An 18,958-nucleotide genomic window follows, 5' to 3' on the forward strand; every position below is an offset into this window, starting at 1 on the left:
CTGGTATATACTTGGCTTATTAGGATTCTACCTTATATTTATGTAAACATTAGGAAAAAAATCAATGATATCATCACCATAGATGATACTAATGGTTGTGAAGGAAGAGTGTGTGTTTGAATGTGTATGTTTCCCTGCACTTACGTAGTTCTCCTACTTGTAGGATCTCACACAGCATGCGTGTGAGCTCGATGGCACAGCGGCCAAAGGGACACTCATGTTTGTCCTCACGACTGCTATTTTCCAGAACAATCTAAGGACAAGGGCAAAAAAGACATCATCTCTTTCTTAATAGCTTCATGTAGTCTTGGCACTTCATCCCATAGCCACTAAATAAACGTTCAAATAAACAGCTGAAGTGAATAAGCAGAAGCCTACAAGGGCACGGAATCCAGCCCAAAATTATTTACAGGCATTACTTATTATACACAGTGTCAGCTCTGTCTTTTAAAGGGCAAATCAAAACTGAAAGATGAAAATAAGCAGCTCCAGATGTTTGCAGATGGACCCTTTATGACAGTGCCAAAGCCTGGTGAGACGTGATCCAGGAAGGAACAACATGGCTGACGCTGCATACTGGGTGGTTTAGACACTCCTGTAAACTTCTGCAGAAAATTCCAGAAATGCTAAGAGACGCCAGGGCCATGGGGAGATTGCACTGGAAACGTTACTGCTGATTTCTGTAACGTCTGGTTGATATGCTTTGCGGCTAGGGTAAGGTCTCACCCTGATGTAGGTGTCTTGGTGCAGCTTGGCCAGGTAGAGCATGTTATCCAGGGCCAACATCCCCGGGGGAGTCTGGGTGAAGTCCATGGCTGGGTTTACATGGTTCTGCAAAAAATCACACACAGGGAGGAATGATAAATGTGCCAGCCAAGACTACAGCAGCAGACAGCACAGCACCCAGGTCAATAACAGCATCTTACTGGTACCCACAAATATCCATACTGCTACCTGACATTTTCAACCAAAACATCCTTAAATGGGAACGGACTCTGAATCATTGAGTAATTGGTGTTCATAAATACAACTGATACGAATTTTGACAAGATTAGTGTTCATCTGAATCGTCTCAATGACTTTCACTAAATTAGAAATAATTCTCACTGCGTCACCAAGTTCACTTCAGAAACCCCCTCATCATAACAGCCTGTCCTCATTAGCGTGGGCTGCATGCATGGTAATAGCACAGCTGTGTCACCAGGGGGAGCTAGTGGCACTCACAGTAAAGCCCAGCATCTTGTAGTCCTTGGTGTACATGGCCTTCCTCTTCTCTGTGTTGCTGGGGTCATTGTCTCCATCGAAGGCAATCCGTCTCAACTCAAATATAATGTCTCTCTGCGCCTAAAGATAATCCATACATTAAGAATTGTGTTGAAAATATCTCACATTGTTCCTAATTATTCTAGGTTATATAATATTCCCATTTTCTGTATATAAAGTCTCCAGGCCCTATTTCCAGTAGAAGCCAGCTCTATTATGAAGTTCTATTATGAAAAAGACAAAGAGTGTTTGTTTAGGGTATTTATTTTTTCTTCACTGTTTTACCCGTGATTTCATAATGGAAAAACATAATGGGTTGTATTGAGTTCTATTGTGGAATGTCCTGTATTTTGATAACATGTGATTCTAAAATCCATTCTGACAGGAAATCAAATCAGTAGTGTTCGAATTGTACCTGATCAGTGGGATCCATTTTGGTCATCATGCGCTCCTCCAGCAGATTAAATGTCAGGACCTGCAGCACGTAGAGCTGGTGGGCCATTTCCGCTTTGATTGGTCGATTCCCTCTGATGATGTGCTACACAGGGAAGGTGTGTGTGTGTGTGTGTGTGTGTGTGTGTGTGTGAGTGTGAGAGAGAGAGAGAGAGAACAGATGAAAGAGAGGCACTCAGAGGAGACTCCTGTGCCATCTTCTGCTATTGATTCCTCCCTGGCCATTCCTGCACTGCTGTCGCCATAGCGATACACCCTTGTCATTCAGCTCAAGTTCATTCTGCTGGATGCGTCTGTGCTCAAAATGGTGTCCCCTGGCGTCACACTGCATTGATGATGACTTAAAGCAGCCGTAAGGAGTTTTGGTCTAACGCTAGTGGACTAACGACCTTAATGGCACACAAAAACCCGGGAAACACCACAAATAGCAGTTGTCTTGGAAAGTTTGTTTAAAGCTAACAGGCCAACTGGTCTCTTTTGATGACATAGTTGACAATGCCGTGCTGTGGAAGCCTTTCTTACTGTTTATGTTTGCGAGGTATTCCAGCCCAACATAGAACTACAGTACATAGTGCAAATTCTTTAGGGCTAATGGGAACGACACGACAAGATCTGTTTATGTGCTTATCTATCCTTCATATAACCAAATATATCAACATTAAATTGGACATGAAAATAAAACATACTAACATAAGTCAGAAAGTACCAAACTGTTCCATAATGTTGCTTTAACTTTAAACAGCTGAAAAATGTTCAGTTTCTAACTCTTTTTATTCTTACTTTTCATTCTATTTGAGCATTATTACTTTGCTAGGCACATTTTTGAACTTCCACCACAATATTTGATTTATTAAACACAGAGATATGAGGATGCATATTTTATTTAGCTAAAAGAGTTCTCCACATTCATTAATGTTGCAGGACCACTGGGTAAAATTCTTAGCTTCAGCAAGACTTGATTTCTTCAAAACAACAAAATGGCTAATAAAATATTCTATTTAGATGATATTCTAATAAATATTCTGTGTGTAAGCTGCATGAATTTGTAAGATACATTTTAGAGGTCAATGTTCACTAGAATTACAGAAGCACCACTAAAGGCTTTGACACCTACATTGAGGATGATGGATCGGAGGTGCTTCTGGGCCAAGGTGCTTGCCATTTCCTGTGGAGAGAACACAAGAACGTCCAATCAGAGACAAGCGCTCCATGCGGGGAGAGATCAGTCCCACCTGGCCTGGAGCAAGAGCGGGACAGGTCTAAGCTGAATGACTGCCAATGTCTGGCATCCTGGCACATGCACCGTGAGAAACTAACTACAAGCTTGCTGATTAATACTGCATATACAGCTGACTAATACTGTATATCTATAAATATCTATGAACTGTTAAATCTACAAACAACATCTATAACTACATCCACATCAGTTTCTGTATTCTACATGCTTCCTCTGTTGTAATAGTAATGGAATGGTAGTGCAATGCAAAGGGATGACATCAAAATATTAGGTATGATTTTTGTAACCAAGCAAGCCGGTTTGTAATATTCTCTAAAGTGGGGAGACAAAGCATGTCATCTCCTGTTCTACAAAAAGTTCCAATGCACAGACGCCTGAGGATCTCTCATACTCATATTTATATTCAGGCATTTGGGCTGGTTCCCTTGGTGTTAAAATGGTTGCGTGCGGGTGGGTCAGGTGAAAGGCATTGTGGTAAACGTAGTCCCGGTGTGATTACTCACAGTGAGCCGCTGGTCCAGTGGGTTAGTATGCTCCTCCTGAGGGACGAGGGTGTTGGGGGGGTGGGGTGGGGGGAGTGGGGGATGCAGGTGGGACAGCAATGGAAAGAGAGAGAGTGCAACACTTATACACACAGACCATGAAACACGGGCACACATCACGAGAGAGCGGGTAGGCTGGCATGCACAGAGATGGGCACAGCAGACAGAGTACAACAGATATACAGCACAGCCAAAGTACGGTGGAACCGCCTGGCAGCTGGGGGCACTTCAAAGCCCAGCACAAGCACAGCGGGGCAGAGCCTCACACAGAGAGAGTGGCCACATGACACCCCAACGGATTTTACCCATTTGCATAAGCATGCAGCCGCCTTCCCGGTGAGTCACTGGCGCTCAGACGCAAAAAAAACTTTTTCAAAGGTTGGCAAAGAAGAACAAGAAGAAGGAGGAGAAGAAGAAAAAAAAACAAGGAACAGATGATGAAAAGAAGTAGAGGAGGAGTCAGCCAATGAGCGTGGGCGACGTGCCACTTGTGAGAACAATGAATGAGCGCCACTTGTGTCACTCCACACCAAAGCACTACTCTACAACTACAGCTGTCACGCTGAGCCTGCCAAAGGCAGTTCCCATGGTGACCCAGACAAAATGGCTGCCATCCCTGCTGCGCTCAGACACTTGTGTGTGTAACTCTCCATGAGAACATGACAAAAGGTTAAGGGGGGGAGGGGATGGGGGGTGCCACGTTCATATCTCATATCTATTGTGTTATGCTAGCATGTTTCCCACCATGGGCAGACGGGATTTACATAGGAGGAGCATTAAGTACGCATTCCCGTGTACAGACATGCACAAGCTTTCGATCAGGTGAACGGTTTTATCTAAAGCAGTTTATAATTCAGTGAGGATACACAGTGAATTTGTGAGTCTATTTAACGTGAAGCCATTACTCAAGCGCTATCTCGAGATCAAGCAAATCACCATGGCATGGTCAGCATTCTGCTACATCACACACACTGGGCACACTAGAGAGGATCAGGAAGTCCGCCTAATGTTCCCAGACTGGGAGATCACAGGGCGCCAAGGATGGACATAAATCTTCCACAATAAAAGTCCCCTCGCTCGGAGAGCGGAGACACCACGCAGAGGTGTGTAAGCACTGAGTGATGGGCTGTTGTGACACACTACACACACACTCATCTTTCAGCAGGGAGTCCTAGTGGGGGGGGGGGTGAGCACATGCGGTCACGCTTGGTTGAGACACATGTGTACATGTGTGTGTGTGTGTGTGTGTGTGTGTGTGCACATGGACGGTGACAATGGGGTGGATGTTTGTTGCTGAGGCATGTGTATATTTGTGTGTGTGTGTGTGTATGGGGGGAGTGTTATGGTTAGATGGTCGTGTGATAAATGAGTACCCACCTGTCGCCTGTCCTCAGGAGCTTTGAGAAAGAGGGCATTGATGAGCGCGATGGCGTACGTCTGGATCTCCTGATTTGACCTGAGGGCACATGGGCCGTGGAGCACACAGTTAGAGGTATCTTGTTCTTGGCATGCTCCAATACATTCAGACTGTCTACGAGCGCGGACAACCTACGGGGCTAGCCTCCGAGAAAATCCCACTCAGTATAAATCCCACTGAAGGGAATCTAATAACACTCAAGCAGTTCCAAGCCAATGAATGACATTACATTACACTGCAATTACAACTGCAGTGTTTAACAAACTCCCAAGTAAATTAGCTATTTATTGTGCTATTAAATCAGCAATCAAAAAGTCATTTAGCAGCATTTGCTGTCTAGGCCTGAACATGGCAACTGGCCACTGGGCCAAGCTTACCGTCTCCGCATGGGATGAATGGGTGCGTGCGTGCGTGCGTGCGTGTGTGTGAGCCTCCGAGGGTGTGTGTGAGTCGGCGGGCCTCTCCGCAGAGGCGGCGTGTGTGTGCGTGCGTGCATGTGTGCGTGTCTGTGCTCACACTTGCAGGTGTCCGATGAGCTGTCCCACAGTGATCTCCTGGGCCACGCGGTGGTACAGGCTGTGGCTGTTCAGCACCATGCTCTCCAGAATGGCCAGCGAGCGCTGGAGGATGGACACGTCCACCATGGGCTGGTTCACGTAGCCCGCAATCTAGGGACGGGGGAGGTTGGACATTGAAGAAGCAGTGTGAGGCCGCGCACATCCCAGGCCAAACATTGGATGGGTGCAGGATCCAGTACAAGAATATCCAAAGGAATAAGAGATAATCCGCACACTAGATAGCTCCCATTCATAGTTTTTTTTTTATTTTGATTGTGACGTTTCCGTGCGGCTCTTCCTCAGACTATTCTATTCTTTTGGAGGTTCGACATTGGCCTAATGTTTGAGGGCGACTTTCCCAGACATGGATTAAGCCTTGCCATAGACTGAATACTCTTCTTCAGTGATTTGTCTCTTTTAGTCTCAGACTAGGGAGACCAGCCCTAAACGCCTATCCACAGCTGGGCTGTGAATCATCAAAGACTTAATATCTGTAGTGTCTGAAATGTTCCATGAATGGACACATTAACCTGTTATGTGTCTTAAACTGTTATGTTAACTGCTGACAATATTACCATGGCATAAAGCCCAGATCACATCTGCTTCCATGGTTTGACACTGTTCAAAATCCCATTGTATGGGCTGAAATACACAAAGATATAAAAACTACGAATGCTTTGTGTCTTCAAATAAGAGCTTGGTAGTAAATGGCAAACAATGTGGCTATTATGTGAAAATATGTGAGTGCAGTAGCCTCACAACTTGATACGTTTGTATGCTCATGCCCTCTTGAGACTGGAGAAGCATGGAAACAGTACAAAAAGAAAATGATTCACAGACTAGACAACTGCGGAAAACTCCGGTCCAAAACTAAAAGTTGCTAGGTAACAAGCACTCCCACTCAGTAATGGCAGGGGATGACAGTTCAGAGGTGAAGCAATTAGAGAGAGAGAAAGAAAAAAGATGGATGATTGCTCTCCTCACAAAACCCCTACATGATGAGGTGGATTTTATTGCCAGTAGTGATAAGCGAGTTTGCTCCTCTGTTGATGAGAAAATACTGCTCCACTGACTGACGCAGGTAGGTTCTCCGACACATGTGGCTCATGACAGCTCTGGTGCTGTTGGACCCCCCGGGACCGGGCCACAGGGACAAACTGTTCTGTTCTGCTCTAAATCACTGTGAGGACTCACAACTGCATTCTTGCTCCCTCACCCCTTGTGCTGCTCCCTGAAGAGAGTGCACAATTAGTGCAAAACACTGCACAACCTGCTCCCTGAAGAGAGTGCACAATTAGTGCAAAACACTGCACAACCTGCTGCACAATTAGTGCAAAACACTGCACAACCTGCTCCCTGAAGAGAGTGCACAATTAGTGCAAAACACTGCACAACCTGCTGCAGAATTAGTGCAAAACACTGCATAACCTGCTCCCTGAAGAGAGTGCACAATTAGTGCAAAACACTGCACAACCTGCTGCAGAATTAGTGCAAAACACTGCATAACCTGCTCCCTGAAGTGAGTGCACAATTAATGCAAAACACTGCACAACCTGCTCCTTGAAGAGAGTGCACAATTAGTGCAAAACACTGCATAACCTGCTCCTTGAAGAGAGTGCACAATTAGTGCAAAACACTGCACAACCTGCTGCAGAATTAGTGCAAAACACTGCATAACCTGCTCCCTGAAGTGAGTGCACAATTAGTGCAAAACACTGCACAACCTGCTGCAGAATTAGTGCAAAACTAAAGAATTAGTGCACTTTCGTTAGCCAGCGGTCAGTTGTGTTTCTCTCACCTGCTTTATGAAGGAGAGAGAGATGAGGTCCCAGGACACGATGCCATGGTCCATCAGCTCCAGGAACGCTGTGAGAGTGAAGGCCAGCATCTCACCAAAACTACGAGAGGACAAACACAGTTGAGCAGGTCAAACAGTACAACGGTCTCCACACTGAAACTGAACTGAGAAATAGAACCCATGTGATATCAGGTGGTTTAAAACCCATGCAAAACCATGCATTTTGCTGGACAACAGCAAAATTCCACGACAATGATCTGTGAATCCTGAGTGGTAAGGAAAGCACAGCCTATTAGTAGGGACACATTACATCCCCTCTACCAGGTGTATGAACTGCTGTCATCAGGTAGATGGTACAGGGTGCTGTCCCTCTGAACCAACCAGGCTCGCAGATCATTCGTCCCTACCAGTATTACACGGTTGACACTTGCACCTCTGAGAGATAATACTGCACTTACTATACATAAGATACTGATCACACTGCACTGTACTCTTCTATAATGTAGAGATCGGTAGAGATATGTGTACTGCTTATTGGTGTTATGTGTGCTGTACTCTTCTATAATGTAGAGATCGGTAGAGATATGTGTACTGCTTATTTGTGTTATGTGTACTGGTTGATGGTGTTATGTGTACTGTACTCTTCTATAATGTAGAGATCAGTAGAGATATGTGTACTGCTTATTGCTGTTATGTGTACTGGTTGTTGGTGTCATTGTTATTCTGTAGCTGTTGTCTGAACATTTGGCACAGCATGAATATCCAAAAGGACCAAATTAATATGTATCTATCTCAGCTGTTTTGAAAACAGAGCTCAGTCTGCCACAAGCGGAAAAGAAGACTGCAGCAAATCACAACATTGTTCTCCGAGGTACAGTCTTTCTAATCGATCACAGACAGCTTATGTCACCCCACCCGGTTTACATGCAGAGGTGGATGACCCAGCTTCAGAAAGCAAAAGTGCTATCGCATACTCATTCACTAAACCAGCTAATTCTAATTAGAACAACTCTCCAGCTAAGCAGATCAGAGACCTTATAATGATGAGACACAGCACTTACATAATCCCCCATATAAATGTACGGGGGCAGTTTGTAACACCAAGATGGCAGTTGGCTACACATATCCTGCCTCTTCCTGTAATGTAAGTAATCAACCGCATTGTTGGAAAAGGGATGATTAACGTTTTGCTTTCTCTTTACTGTAAGATATCTATACTGTTCAATTGCCTAGGATCGGCTAATTAGTGAAATTCCCTGTGATGCCAGCAAATTAGTCAAAGTGTACTGGTAGAACCAATTCCTGGTAGTGAACTTTAGTGGACTTTAACTTTCTGAAGCCAGAGTTGTCCACCTCCCATGCGACCGCATCCGTCCAGAGGCGAGGCCCGAGACTCACTGTGTGCCACTCTCCACCAGGCGTGCCAGAGTGCTGATTCCGTCCATGTTGATGAACTCGGTGGCGAAGGTGGGGTCGGCCGACAGCTTGGCCAGCTCCTTCAGGGCCTCGAGGCGCGCATCGATCCCGTGCGACTGGATTCTGTCCAGCAGCTGCCGCGCTGCCCGAGCCTGCGGGGACAAGGGTTGGGTGTAGTGGGGGCAGACGGGGGGTGCAAAGGTCACGCGTGGGAGACCAGCGGGGGGCAGAGGCGGCCCATGATCTCCCCCAATTACAGGCCTCTCATTAGTCGCTCGCTGCGCGCAGGGGACAGGGATCAGTGAAAGAGATAACGAGCTCCGTTTTTCGGCAGACACGACCCTGACTGTTACACTCACACTGTTCCAAGGCAAGCGCTGGCCATTTGGAAATAACCGCCAGCTGCTGCCTGGGCGGTGACCATGTACAGTCAATCTCAGTGCAGGGCAAATGACGGCCATGTGCACTGAAACATTCATGTGTAATACCCTCAAATTCCCAAATAAACGTTAGAAGCTTACCGGGGAGATGGCTAGTCGAAGGATGGTCCCATTCTTGATCTCACCACGGCTCTGTAGAAAAAGGAATTCAGGGCTTGGATTAGATTAAATTAATCCGTTTTGGATTAAATCAAATCTTATCGTAAATCAAATCAATTTCCAATTAGCTTTGTACAAAAATAAAGAGCTTGTGTGTCATGAGGGCTACCTGAGAGTTTTATACTTCACATAGAAATACTTTGTGGTATATCTTATGCTTTTGTCTGTGTGTATGTGTGTGTGTGTGTGTGTGTCCGCATGCTTGAGCGTACAGTCTCACCTGCTCTGTGATGTACAGTTGAGGGCCGTCAGCGTAGCGCAGGGCAAACTGCTCCGACCCAGACAAAGACCAGCTGCGAGAGACACACACGCAGCAAGTGGCCACTGTAATTACACTAAGAGCCTTGGCATGACCTCTATCAGACACAGACACAGGCACGTTCAGTCTATTCATTCAGTCCTCATATCTCTGAGAAGGGCGAGCCGTTTCATTCACCAGTTCATGTGTCCTCTTAGAGATCACGGAAAATGAAGTTCACAGTCAATGGATGAAAACACAAACAAAAAAGTCTACTAGGGAAATGTATTGCCTAACAGACTTCACATGTGAATGCTTAACATTTCCAGTGTTTGATACGTACTACGTACGAATTATTTTGTGACATTTAAATATGTCTCAATACAACTGTACATTTGAACAATACAATGTACATTTCCGATAGTGAAAATACTTTGCCTGAGAAAATACACTTGCAGACTGTACGTCATACCCGGGATTGTTATGTTTGTGGGAATGCCCTCTAATTGGTCATTTCGAATGTGCCACTGGTCAATGACTCTCTGTGTCAGTTCCTTTTTATCTTGGCAAATCCAAGAGTTTTTGTTTGCTCTAAGGATGGGGTGACCCAAAATGTTTACACAATACTGTAAATATTAGGCATTTGCATGTGAAGTCTGTAAGATTAGAAATGTTCCGAGTGGACTTTTATTTAGTGTTCTATATCCTCTTTCAGTGCGAGCTTATATTTTGTGTTCTCCACTCAATTTGTTGGAGCCAACACACCACAACTAACTGGATTATACAAGGCACAGATTCATCACTGCATATCTTCATTACATATCTTCTTAGCCTCTCTATAATTCAGGGTTTGCAAATAAAGGCACATTTAGAGAAGAGAAACAAATAGCCATTTGTACCACACAGTACACAGAGCAAAAGCAGAAACTGAGGTGGAAATATGATGGTTTTGGAGGTCTGATGGTGAACTTGTGGTCTAGTTCAGGTTCTGACGTATCTGTGGTTCTTGGCTAGAGCCAATACCAGTGTTGCTTGTTCTTTGGGTTGTTAAACCGTCCAGATGGAGGCACTGATAGGGAGGTGGACCTTCAGTAGGCGTTGTGTCAGCATGCAAGATGTGTAAAAAAGGAAGAGAGAGAGGGAGATAGAGGGAGAGAGAAAGGAAGAGAGAGAGAGGGATGAGTGGGAGGAATAGGCAGAGAGAGAAGAGGAGTCTATGAAAGACAGCAGGACACTGAATGGAGAAAACTGCACATCGGGGGGGGAAAAGGGGAGTTTATGTGAAACAATAGGATATGGAAGGACAATGAACAGTATATAATGCTCCCAGAGGGATTTGAGAAGCATGGACAGAGGGAAGTCGGAGAGAAGGAAAGAGAGAGAGAGCCATAGAGAGAGGGAGAGAGAGAGATGGGGGAAGAGAGGGAAAAATAAAAGAGAAACACAGACAGAGAGAGAGAGAGAGAGAAATCCCTCAGACTGGCATAGGGAAAGCAATTAAAGTGATTATATAAGCAGCGAAGTCTTCCAGTGCTGCGTCTGGCTACCATCTGCGGACCATTAGCTGGCCTTTATTAGTCTAGGAACAAGGCCTTTGAAGAACACGGCTGAGGAAAGTGAAAGAGACGGACAGACAGGGCTAGCCGCAGGAGGAGGAGAGAAACAGTATGGCAGACATGACGGGGGAGCACGGAGAGGCACGACATATCACTCCCCTTTCATTTGGCTCCAGCACTCAGTCAGAAGAATGAGAGTTCATTGGGTCTTCTTAATGAGAGCACTTGGCTGATGCAAAGATGACAGAATAAAAACTGGTGCATTTAGAGAGAGATGGGGGCGGGGGGAGGTGTGTCTGTTTTTCCAGTTGCCATGTTTACAAACTGTGAGATGAATTCTTGAATCTAACACAGAAATGGGTTTGGATTCTCCGAAATGCTGGGAGCCTCAGGGGACCAGAAGCAGCATTGCAGACAGTGGTTGAGGAATGCACAGTTGAGGAATGCACAGATCTTTTTCCCATTTTTGCTCGTTGTCTTGCACACCCAACATCAACGCACAAAACCACAGTAATAGTCTGCCTTGTATTCCAAAAACACATGAGAAAGTGGCTCTGCATTTGTATTTGTGTGTGTGTGTGTGTGTGTGTGTGTGTGTGCATGTGTATGTGTATGTGTATGTGTATGTGTGCTGTGTGTGTGTGTGTATGTGTATGTGTGTGTTCTCTGTGTGTATGTGTATGTGTGTGTGTGTGTGTGTGTTTGTGTGTGTGTGTGCTATGTGTGTGTATGTGTATGTGCTGTGCATGTGTGTGCTGTGTGTGTGAGAGTGTGTGTTCTCTGTGCGTGTGTGTGTGTGTGTGCACTGTGTCTGTGTGTGTGTGTGTGTTTTTCAAACACATGGTACATTTGGTGTTCTTACATAAGCAAACACATCACAAATCCTGTGAACACCACTTTGCAACTGTGTTGTGAAACTGTTGGGCAATTAAATCCTAATGCACAAAAAAAGTCCTGCTATACTGCCATATTAAGCTGTTCTCTCTTTTTGTGTGTGTGTGTGTGTGTGTGTGTGTGTGTGTGTGTGTGTGTGTGTGTGTGTTTCTTACCCATCACACACTTCTCGTATTATGGAGGAGAGGGGCTTCTTCTACAAACACAAATAAGGAGGAAAGTTAAAAACTCCAACCAGTTTCACACAATCTCTCTCTAAAAAACATAAACCTTATTTTTTCGCAAAAGGATTAGGGCATTACTTTTAATATGTAGATGTTTGAAGTAAACTGAGCAAACATAATAAAATATGTTAATAATAAATGTAAAAAAAAACTCAATGACATCTGACTTGATCTAACCACACACATACGTAAAAGCTCACAAGTACTCTGGTTTATATCTGCCTGGGAAGCCCACAAGAAAAAGATTTGTTTTTTTACTTTAATTATTTAGTGAAGTAAGATGGCCATAGACTAAAATAGCCTCAGGCACCAGAGAGATTCCTCTTGTCTTTCCCAATGTGTGAATTACAATTCACACAGACACCAACCTGGTCGATCTCGATGAGCTGCGCGTTGGCGCCAGGCCACTCGATGGCCACCTTCACGATGTCCGACGGGGGAGGCATGGCTTTGTTACGCGCTGCTGGTGCGGCACTGCAGAGAGAGAGAGAGAGAGAATGAGGTCGACACACATACGGAGAATCCCTCTGCAGAAACACACGCGCACACACACACATTTACACTCACAACGGGCACACACAGCACAGGGTATCCTAGCCTCCCCACACACAAGAGAAATAGACACTCTCGGGCCTTTTTCTGTAACAAAATTGGAACTGGACCTGTTTCTGAAGAGAAATATTCATCTGGTGGTCAGGAACTACTATGGTCAGGAACCAGTTATTGCAGCTGAGCTAATATTGATGATTCCAAAGGCTATTTTCAAATGAAAAGTGGCATCCTTTCTAGCTTTTATTTTTCTATTTTTTCCATTCTTCACTGACAATCTAGTGATTCAACGAGAATAGTCAAGATTCGGTGACCATGACAACAATACTGCCTGTGAAGATACTGCAGTTCTCTACCCTGTAGTGTTAATGCTTCATCTGTAAATGACCCAACTGAATGACTGTAGATTTGAATAACAACTAGAGATCTGACATTCACACTTTCTGGCTTTCCTTTTATTGATTTTATACAATTGTAGAGAAATAGCACAACTTAAACAATACAGCTGCTGTTGAGGTTTGTCAGATAAATGTTTGACATGTTGCATCTCTATAGAAGACGGTGGAAGGGGAGTCAGTAATCAAGGATCTTTGTCTCTATGTTTAATAAAAGACTGTTCATGCTGGTCTATACTCTAATGCACCATATGGGATATATATATTTTTTTTTTCAGAAATCACTCCATTTGGGTTAAGTGAGTCCTGGCCATGATGAAAGCTCTTTCCTGGAGAGAGCAGACTGAAGTGCAGACAGGCGAACTTTCCCACAACACGTCAATGCAAAGGGCTGTGTTTCAAAAAGGGGATATGAAGACCTTAAAAAGGGCAAAAGAGACACTGCGGTGAAAGAGATCCGCATCCATTTGGTTTAATCCTCACCACGGAGACATACAGCTGGGCCATTACCCAAATCCTTCCCCTCAGGACACAACGGCTCGCAACAGCAGGGATTATTTGAGTGCTGTGGTCAAAAAACGGCAAAATAGGCTAGACAAAAGCATATAGGCTAATAAAAAACTCAAATCTGACAGATGTATAGCCGTTTCGGTAGGCACCCTTCTGGAGTAGGACATCATGCCCTGTATTACGATTTTCACTGCCTGGAGCCACTGTTTGTAAAACTCATTCAATGATTAAAATGGGTTTAATACACCTACAGTTTCGCATCGTGTAGATGCTCTGCATCTCTTTCTCTCACACTCTCTCACACAAACACACTTTGGCAGACCCACACACACACAAACATCAACACACACACACACGTTTGGCAGGCACACATGCATGCCCACATTTTGCACCATGGCGTAATCGACTCCTCTCTTGGCGAGCCTCTGACAGGCTGCGCCTGCACTGCACTCCCACTCAGGAGGCCCCTTGCACCTTTACGTGGGCTCCGGCTTCTGTGCTTCCACAGCCACGAAACCCACTCGGATCCAACGCCGGAGACCAGAGCCGTCATCCAGCGATCGCTCTGCTTCCCAGCGGGCAGCTCCAACACTGACAATAAAACGCCAGCGTTTTTGCACACGGTCACTTTCTCATGCCTGCCGGCCATTCTCAAAGCGCTGGAGTGGACCACATTGCCAAAGCACAGAGCAAGTTGACTGGGTGATGACCGAAACTGCGCAACAAGCCTGATTCACACACTTCCTGTTCGTCTGAAAAGTCCCTGAGAGAGGGGCTTGGGATAGGGAAGAGGGGGGGGGGGGGGGCAGGAGTGGCTTGGGTGGAGGGGTTAGGGTGCTTATTTAGGTGTCCAAAAAAGCCGGTTTGTTTTAGGAAAACGTCAAAGCGCTTGCTCCTCTGCCAAATGTACAATGGCTGGAACGAACCCAAAGACATCAGAGAGCAAGTCTGCTCCCAGAATCCCTTCTCTGTCTCCAGGGAGAGAGGCACTCAGGCTGGGCCAGCAGGCCCCGGTATGACTGCCACTAAAAGGCATCCATGTTTGTTTAGCCGATCTTTCACCGACCGGCTGTGAGGAAACTTGTCTATATCCTTTCAGGATGACCACAACAAACAAGATCCCTCTTTACATATGCTTGATAGTGAAAGTTTGTATTATGGAGCTTCTAATGCTATTGACCACAGAATCAAAGACACTTACTAAATGGTGTCACCTCATGAAATATTTATGTTCTGAAAGTGGATTGACTAAAACTTCCTGTGAAGCAACCCAAAATCAGGTCAGGTATACGGCTCAGCTTGGGAACTAGGATGCAGCAACCGCATGGCTCCTGACACAAAACAGACCTAGTAACATCTGCAGATTTACTTCACAGAAATTTATGGCACAAGAGGCTTCATACACTTTCATTTTAAAGTCGTCAAAAAATGACCAAGCCAGGTTCAACATGAACGTCTGTCTGAGGGTGTGCACACACACACACAAAACTCTCTCCAAAAATCTATAATTACAGAAATTGTGTCCTTTTAAAACACCAGTGAACCTTTACATTCTTGACAACTCCTTACTTTGACGTTGCCAGTGAACCTTTACTTCCCTCCTTGAGACGTTTGAGTCCGAGATTCTTCACTCGTCAAGACTTCTGTTTGGGTAAATGGCAGAAAAAGCACACTCACGCTGTGAGGCATGAATCAGACCGGAGACGGTTAACGTTAACACTGTGAGCCACACAACTCCAGTTACAACTGGACCCCCTGTCACTGACCGTGGCACAAAGCAGAGCATTGTGAGTGCGCAAACTGAGCAGTCCATTACAACAGCATAACAGTGCTGGTCATGGGAGAGGAAACTCATTAGGGGCTCTTTCAGAAGGACTCTCCGTGGCATCCACTCATTGTACTAAAAGTCCTGCGCTCTCTGTATGCAGCTTAGCTACATCTGAAATTAAGAAAGAAAAGAGAAATAGCTGAGATTCCGACCAACAGAAACCCTTGTTGACTGCAGTCATATCCTTCGGCAGTGTGTAGCATTCAGCTTGCTTATGATTGGCTGTGATATTTTAAGGATGTTGCTTTGTTTATAACACAGTTACATCACTGGCAGGTGAAATTATTCTTTTTAACGAATGACTTGTTACCACTCCAGAAGAAATAATATCTTTCCAGCATGCAATACCAACACAGGCTACTTGCAAAAGAACCAGGAATTCACATTGTCACATCACCAAACAATGACTAAATTACTGAGATTCCTATGCACAAAAATGCACATGCACAGTTCCTGGCAGCCATGAACTATTTCATGCCTTTTAATGCATGTTGTTTGGTCTGTCCAGCTTGGTCTGCTGAATACGCCAGTGTAGTGAAGGCCCAGTGCGAGAGAACAACATGCTGTAAGTATAGCTTTACGTGAATCCCATGTACAATTTAGGCTTTCTGGTGGAATGCCCCTGGCCGACCACAATGGTGGGAAAAACCACGGACCGGGGCAGTCGAGAGAGAGAGAGAGAGAGAGAGAGAGAGAGAGAGAGAGAGAGAGAGAGAGAGAGAGAGAGAGAGAGAGAGAGAGAGAGAGAGAGAGCTGAGCATGGCCTGTGGAGTCACAGCAGAGCCCCTGAACCTCGGCGATAAAGTGGGGAATTGAAAACAGATGCCTGGGTTAGCCTGAGAAAGAACCTTCATTTAGTGGGCTAGACCTCCTTCTCCTTAACGGTGCAGATGAGATGAGACGCAACTTGAGCAGCCACATGTTCACATGAAGTGTTTCATTTTACAGAGCAGTTCAACAGAGATGAGATACAGACAATGACACATTTTCTTTCTTTATCAATGTTTAAAATGCAAAGCCTCTGATGGTCGATTCAGCTAAGCTCAATTGCAGTTGTGGTTCTTAGATTAAGCCACCACAAAGTACGTAGGCTACCACAGACAGGAGGGCAGGAACACAAACACCTATTCTATGCCCAGCAACAACAAACACACTTCCTACTACTTCCTGTCAGCCTCATGAACGACATTAGGACAACCCCCCCCCCCACACACACACACACACACACTCGACAGACAGAAACAGCCTTCCAAGCTTTAAATAAAACAATTTATAATCCAGTCTTGGTTTATAAGATCTTATCATTGGATGTATTTCCCTATCTTCAATGTTCTCTCAGGAATGCTTTCAGTGGAGGTATGAGAAGAATGGCACAGAGATGATGATGATGATGATGATGATGACTAATAGAGCATACCTGCAACAGGAACAGTGAACAGGATCGGCACACCTTAAGAGAGCACGCGGGTCACTCTCTATCTCTATCTCTTTCTCGCTCTCACAACTCAGACCCCAGCTTCCCTGTTGAGAAACAGCAGTAACACCTGTTAGGACAAGCAAAACCAAGGGTGCACAGTGCATAGGCCTCATCTGCACAAATTTTCGTAAAGCAGCAGATACTGAAATATGTGGTTTCCAGCTCTACCCATCTAATTGTATCTATTTTCAAAATGCATACAGGTCTTAGGCTTATAGTTATATATATATATATATATATATATATATATATATATATCACCTTCAAACATTTTCACAACAAATGCACAGCTTCAGGCTTCTAATATCATGTAGGTGGTCTTATGTATAATTACTTTAATAGCAGAACACCCTCAAACCGTCCAAAATGCTCGTTCCATTTCAGAAGAGTGTGAGAGAAATATGGTTTCATTTCTAGGATGAAGCATGGTCATGAACATGGTGCTAGATCAGGCTGTGCGGTTGCTGTGCGGTGCTGTTATTCAGCAACCACTAGGCCAACCACAAAAGTGTAATAACACAGCAACAGAGATATAAGTATGTGCTAACACGCAGATATGTGTGACCTGTGTGAACCTGGGTGCGTGGTACAGAGTAACAATGTATCAAGACATTATGTAGCTATTTGTTACATACATTTAATTCTGTCCTGATCTCCAAGTGTAGTCAAAACAGCAACACTGATAGATCAGAGACCCACCATATGACGCAAATCAATCAAACTTCAATCACAAGCGTATCATTGGAACTCCATTGCAGCTATTGTATCCTAACTGGTTAGAACTGTTTCAGACCTTCAGTCCACCTCCTTCCCCAATTAAAACACGGCATTAGCCTACTGTGCATCAAATAGGTTATCGGTAAAGCTAGGCTATACATGACAACCGCATGAACAAATCTAGCTCGTCTATGTAGGCTACAAGCTTTTTGGAAAGCACAGGACGGCTGAAATATTCGACTAGAGACGGATTCCTTATGTGACAGCCTATCGTTCTAGTAGTAGTCACACTACAGTTAGGCTACATTAGTAGCCAGTTAGACCAACGACCTTGCATTTCACGTCTAAAGAGGCATCTGTTCAATCAATGGTCATTTAGGCAATAGGCTGTTTGAAACGAACAGGCAATAGGCGGACCATCAGGCAAGTAGCCTGTTATTTAACCATAGAACTGTAAGTTAGGAATGATTTAGACGACTGTGCACTGAAGCCGTCTCATTATCGTGCTGTCTGTCTCCTATGGGGCAGTAAAATGTGTTGAGTTTGTCTACTAGGCTATGCCAATTATTCATACATCAAGCCTCAAGCAGAGTGCTCAGATGATGAATTCAGCAATGTTAAGTCATGGCTACTTGAGACTGGTTTAGCTAATGACACCGACATCGCCACTGGTTAAAATCGGTGTGGTTCACATAGCGTTATAAGAATAGGATAAAACAGTAAATGGGCAATGTAATCCACCACAAACCTAGGCAAATGTCACCATCATTGCAGTACAGTAAAAGCTATGCTAACCTTTGAGGAATACGAATGGGATCTTCATAGAGACGAGAATGTGGAGTTCAGCTATCTATTCGCAATGTATTCCTGTTGCGCTTTCCATTTTCCTACGAAAACATTTCGACTCTATGAAACGCCTGATTTCGACATTAAAATTGCAGTCTACACTCTTTTGAAATGCACAAGCAAAACATGCTTATAAGTGTATAGTCCTTACCCCATGGTTTCCGACAAATCAGGGCCACTGCTAGATTTCTGCACATCTACGGGTGGGTGCATTTTCAGGCGGCGAAGTGCGCTGAAGCCTCGCCTTCTAGGCGGGCTACAAAGCATTTCTCAGTTGCCACTGGCTGCGAAGACACGCTTCTATGGCTGCCATTTGTGCCATTCACGACAACGAGGGCAAACATATGAATCCAAAGACAGCAACATCATAATTTGAATCAGAATATTTACCGCGATTCCAAGACAACTTCTAATTCTGTGCGTCCGCCGCCCCCCCCCCCCG

General features: G+C 44.8%; 1 protein-coding gene across 6 annotated transcripts in view; it reads right to left on the minus strand.

Annotated features, from left to right (window-relative positions):
- The window catches only part of elmo2 (engulfment and cell motility 2), a 24,199-nt gene extending 5,431 nt beyond the window's left edge, over positions 1-18,768 (minus strand). The window contains exons 1-16 of one of the 6 annotated variants that reach the window (XM_042090136.1): positions 18,668-18,768; positions 16,894-16,997; positions 12,563-12,668; positions 12,126-12,166; positions 9,503-9,575; positions 9,205-9,255; positions 8,666-8,835; positions 7,268-7,367; positions 5,435-5,580; positions 4,873-4,951; positions 3,457-3,492; positions 2,831-2,881; positions 1,679-1,801; positions 1,225-1,344; positions 727-831; positions 145-253 (exon numbers count right to left, since the gene is read on the minus strand). In XM_042090136.1, the coding sequence (XP_041946070.1) occupies positions 145-253; positions 727-831; positions 1,225-1,344; positions 1,679-1,801; positions 2,831-2,881; positions 3,457-3,492; positions 4,873-4,951; positions 5,435-5,580; positions 7,268-7,367; positions 8,666-8,835; positions 9,205-9,255; positions 9,503-9,575; positions 12,126-12,166; positions 12,563-12,640 (1,282 nt within the window). In that variant the 5' untranslated portion in view covers positions 12,641-12,668; positions 16,894-16,997; positions 18,668-18,768. Of the gene's footprint in view, positions 1-144; positions 254-726; positions 832-1,224; positions 1,345-1,678; positions 1,802-2,830; positions 2,882-3,456; positions 3,493-4,872; positions 4,952-5,428; positions 5,581-7,267; positions 7,368-8,665; positions 8,836-9,204; positions 9,256-9,502; positions 9,576-12,125; positions 12,167-12,562; positions 12,669-15,217; positions 15,335-16,893; positions 16,998-17,588; positions 17,606-18,667 lie in introns of those variants that run through there. The other 5 variants (XM_042090133.1, XM_042090134.1, XM_042090138.1 and 2 more) reach the window with 5 other exon arrangements.
- Positions 18,769-18,958: the final 190 nt, after the last annotated feature.

Source organism: Alosa sapidissima, chromosome 4 (assembly GCF_018492685.1).
Source record: "Alosa sapidissima isolate fAloSap1 chromosome 4, fAloSap1.pri, whole genome shotgun sequence".
NCBI lineage: Eukaryota > Metazoa > Chordata > Actinopteri > Clupeiformes > Clupeidae > Alosa > Alosa sapidissima.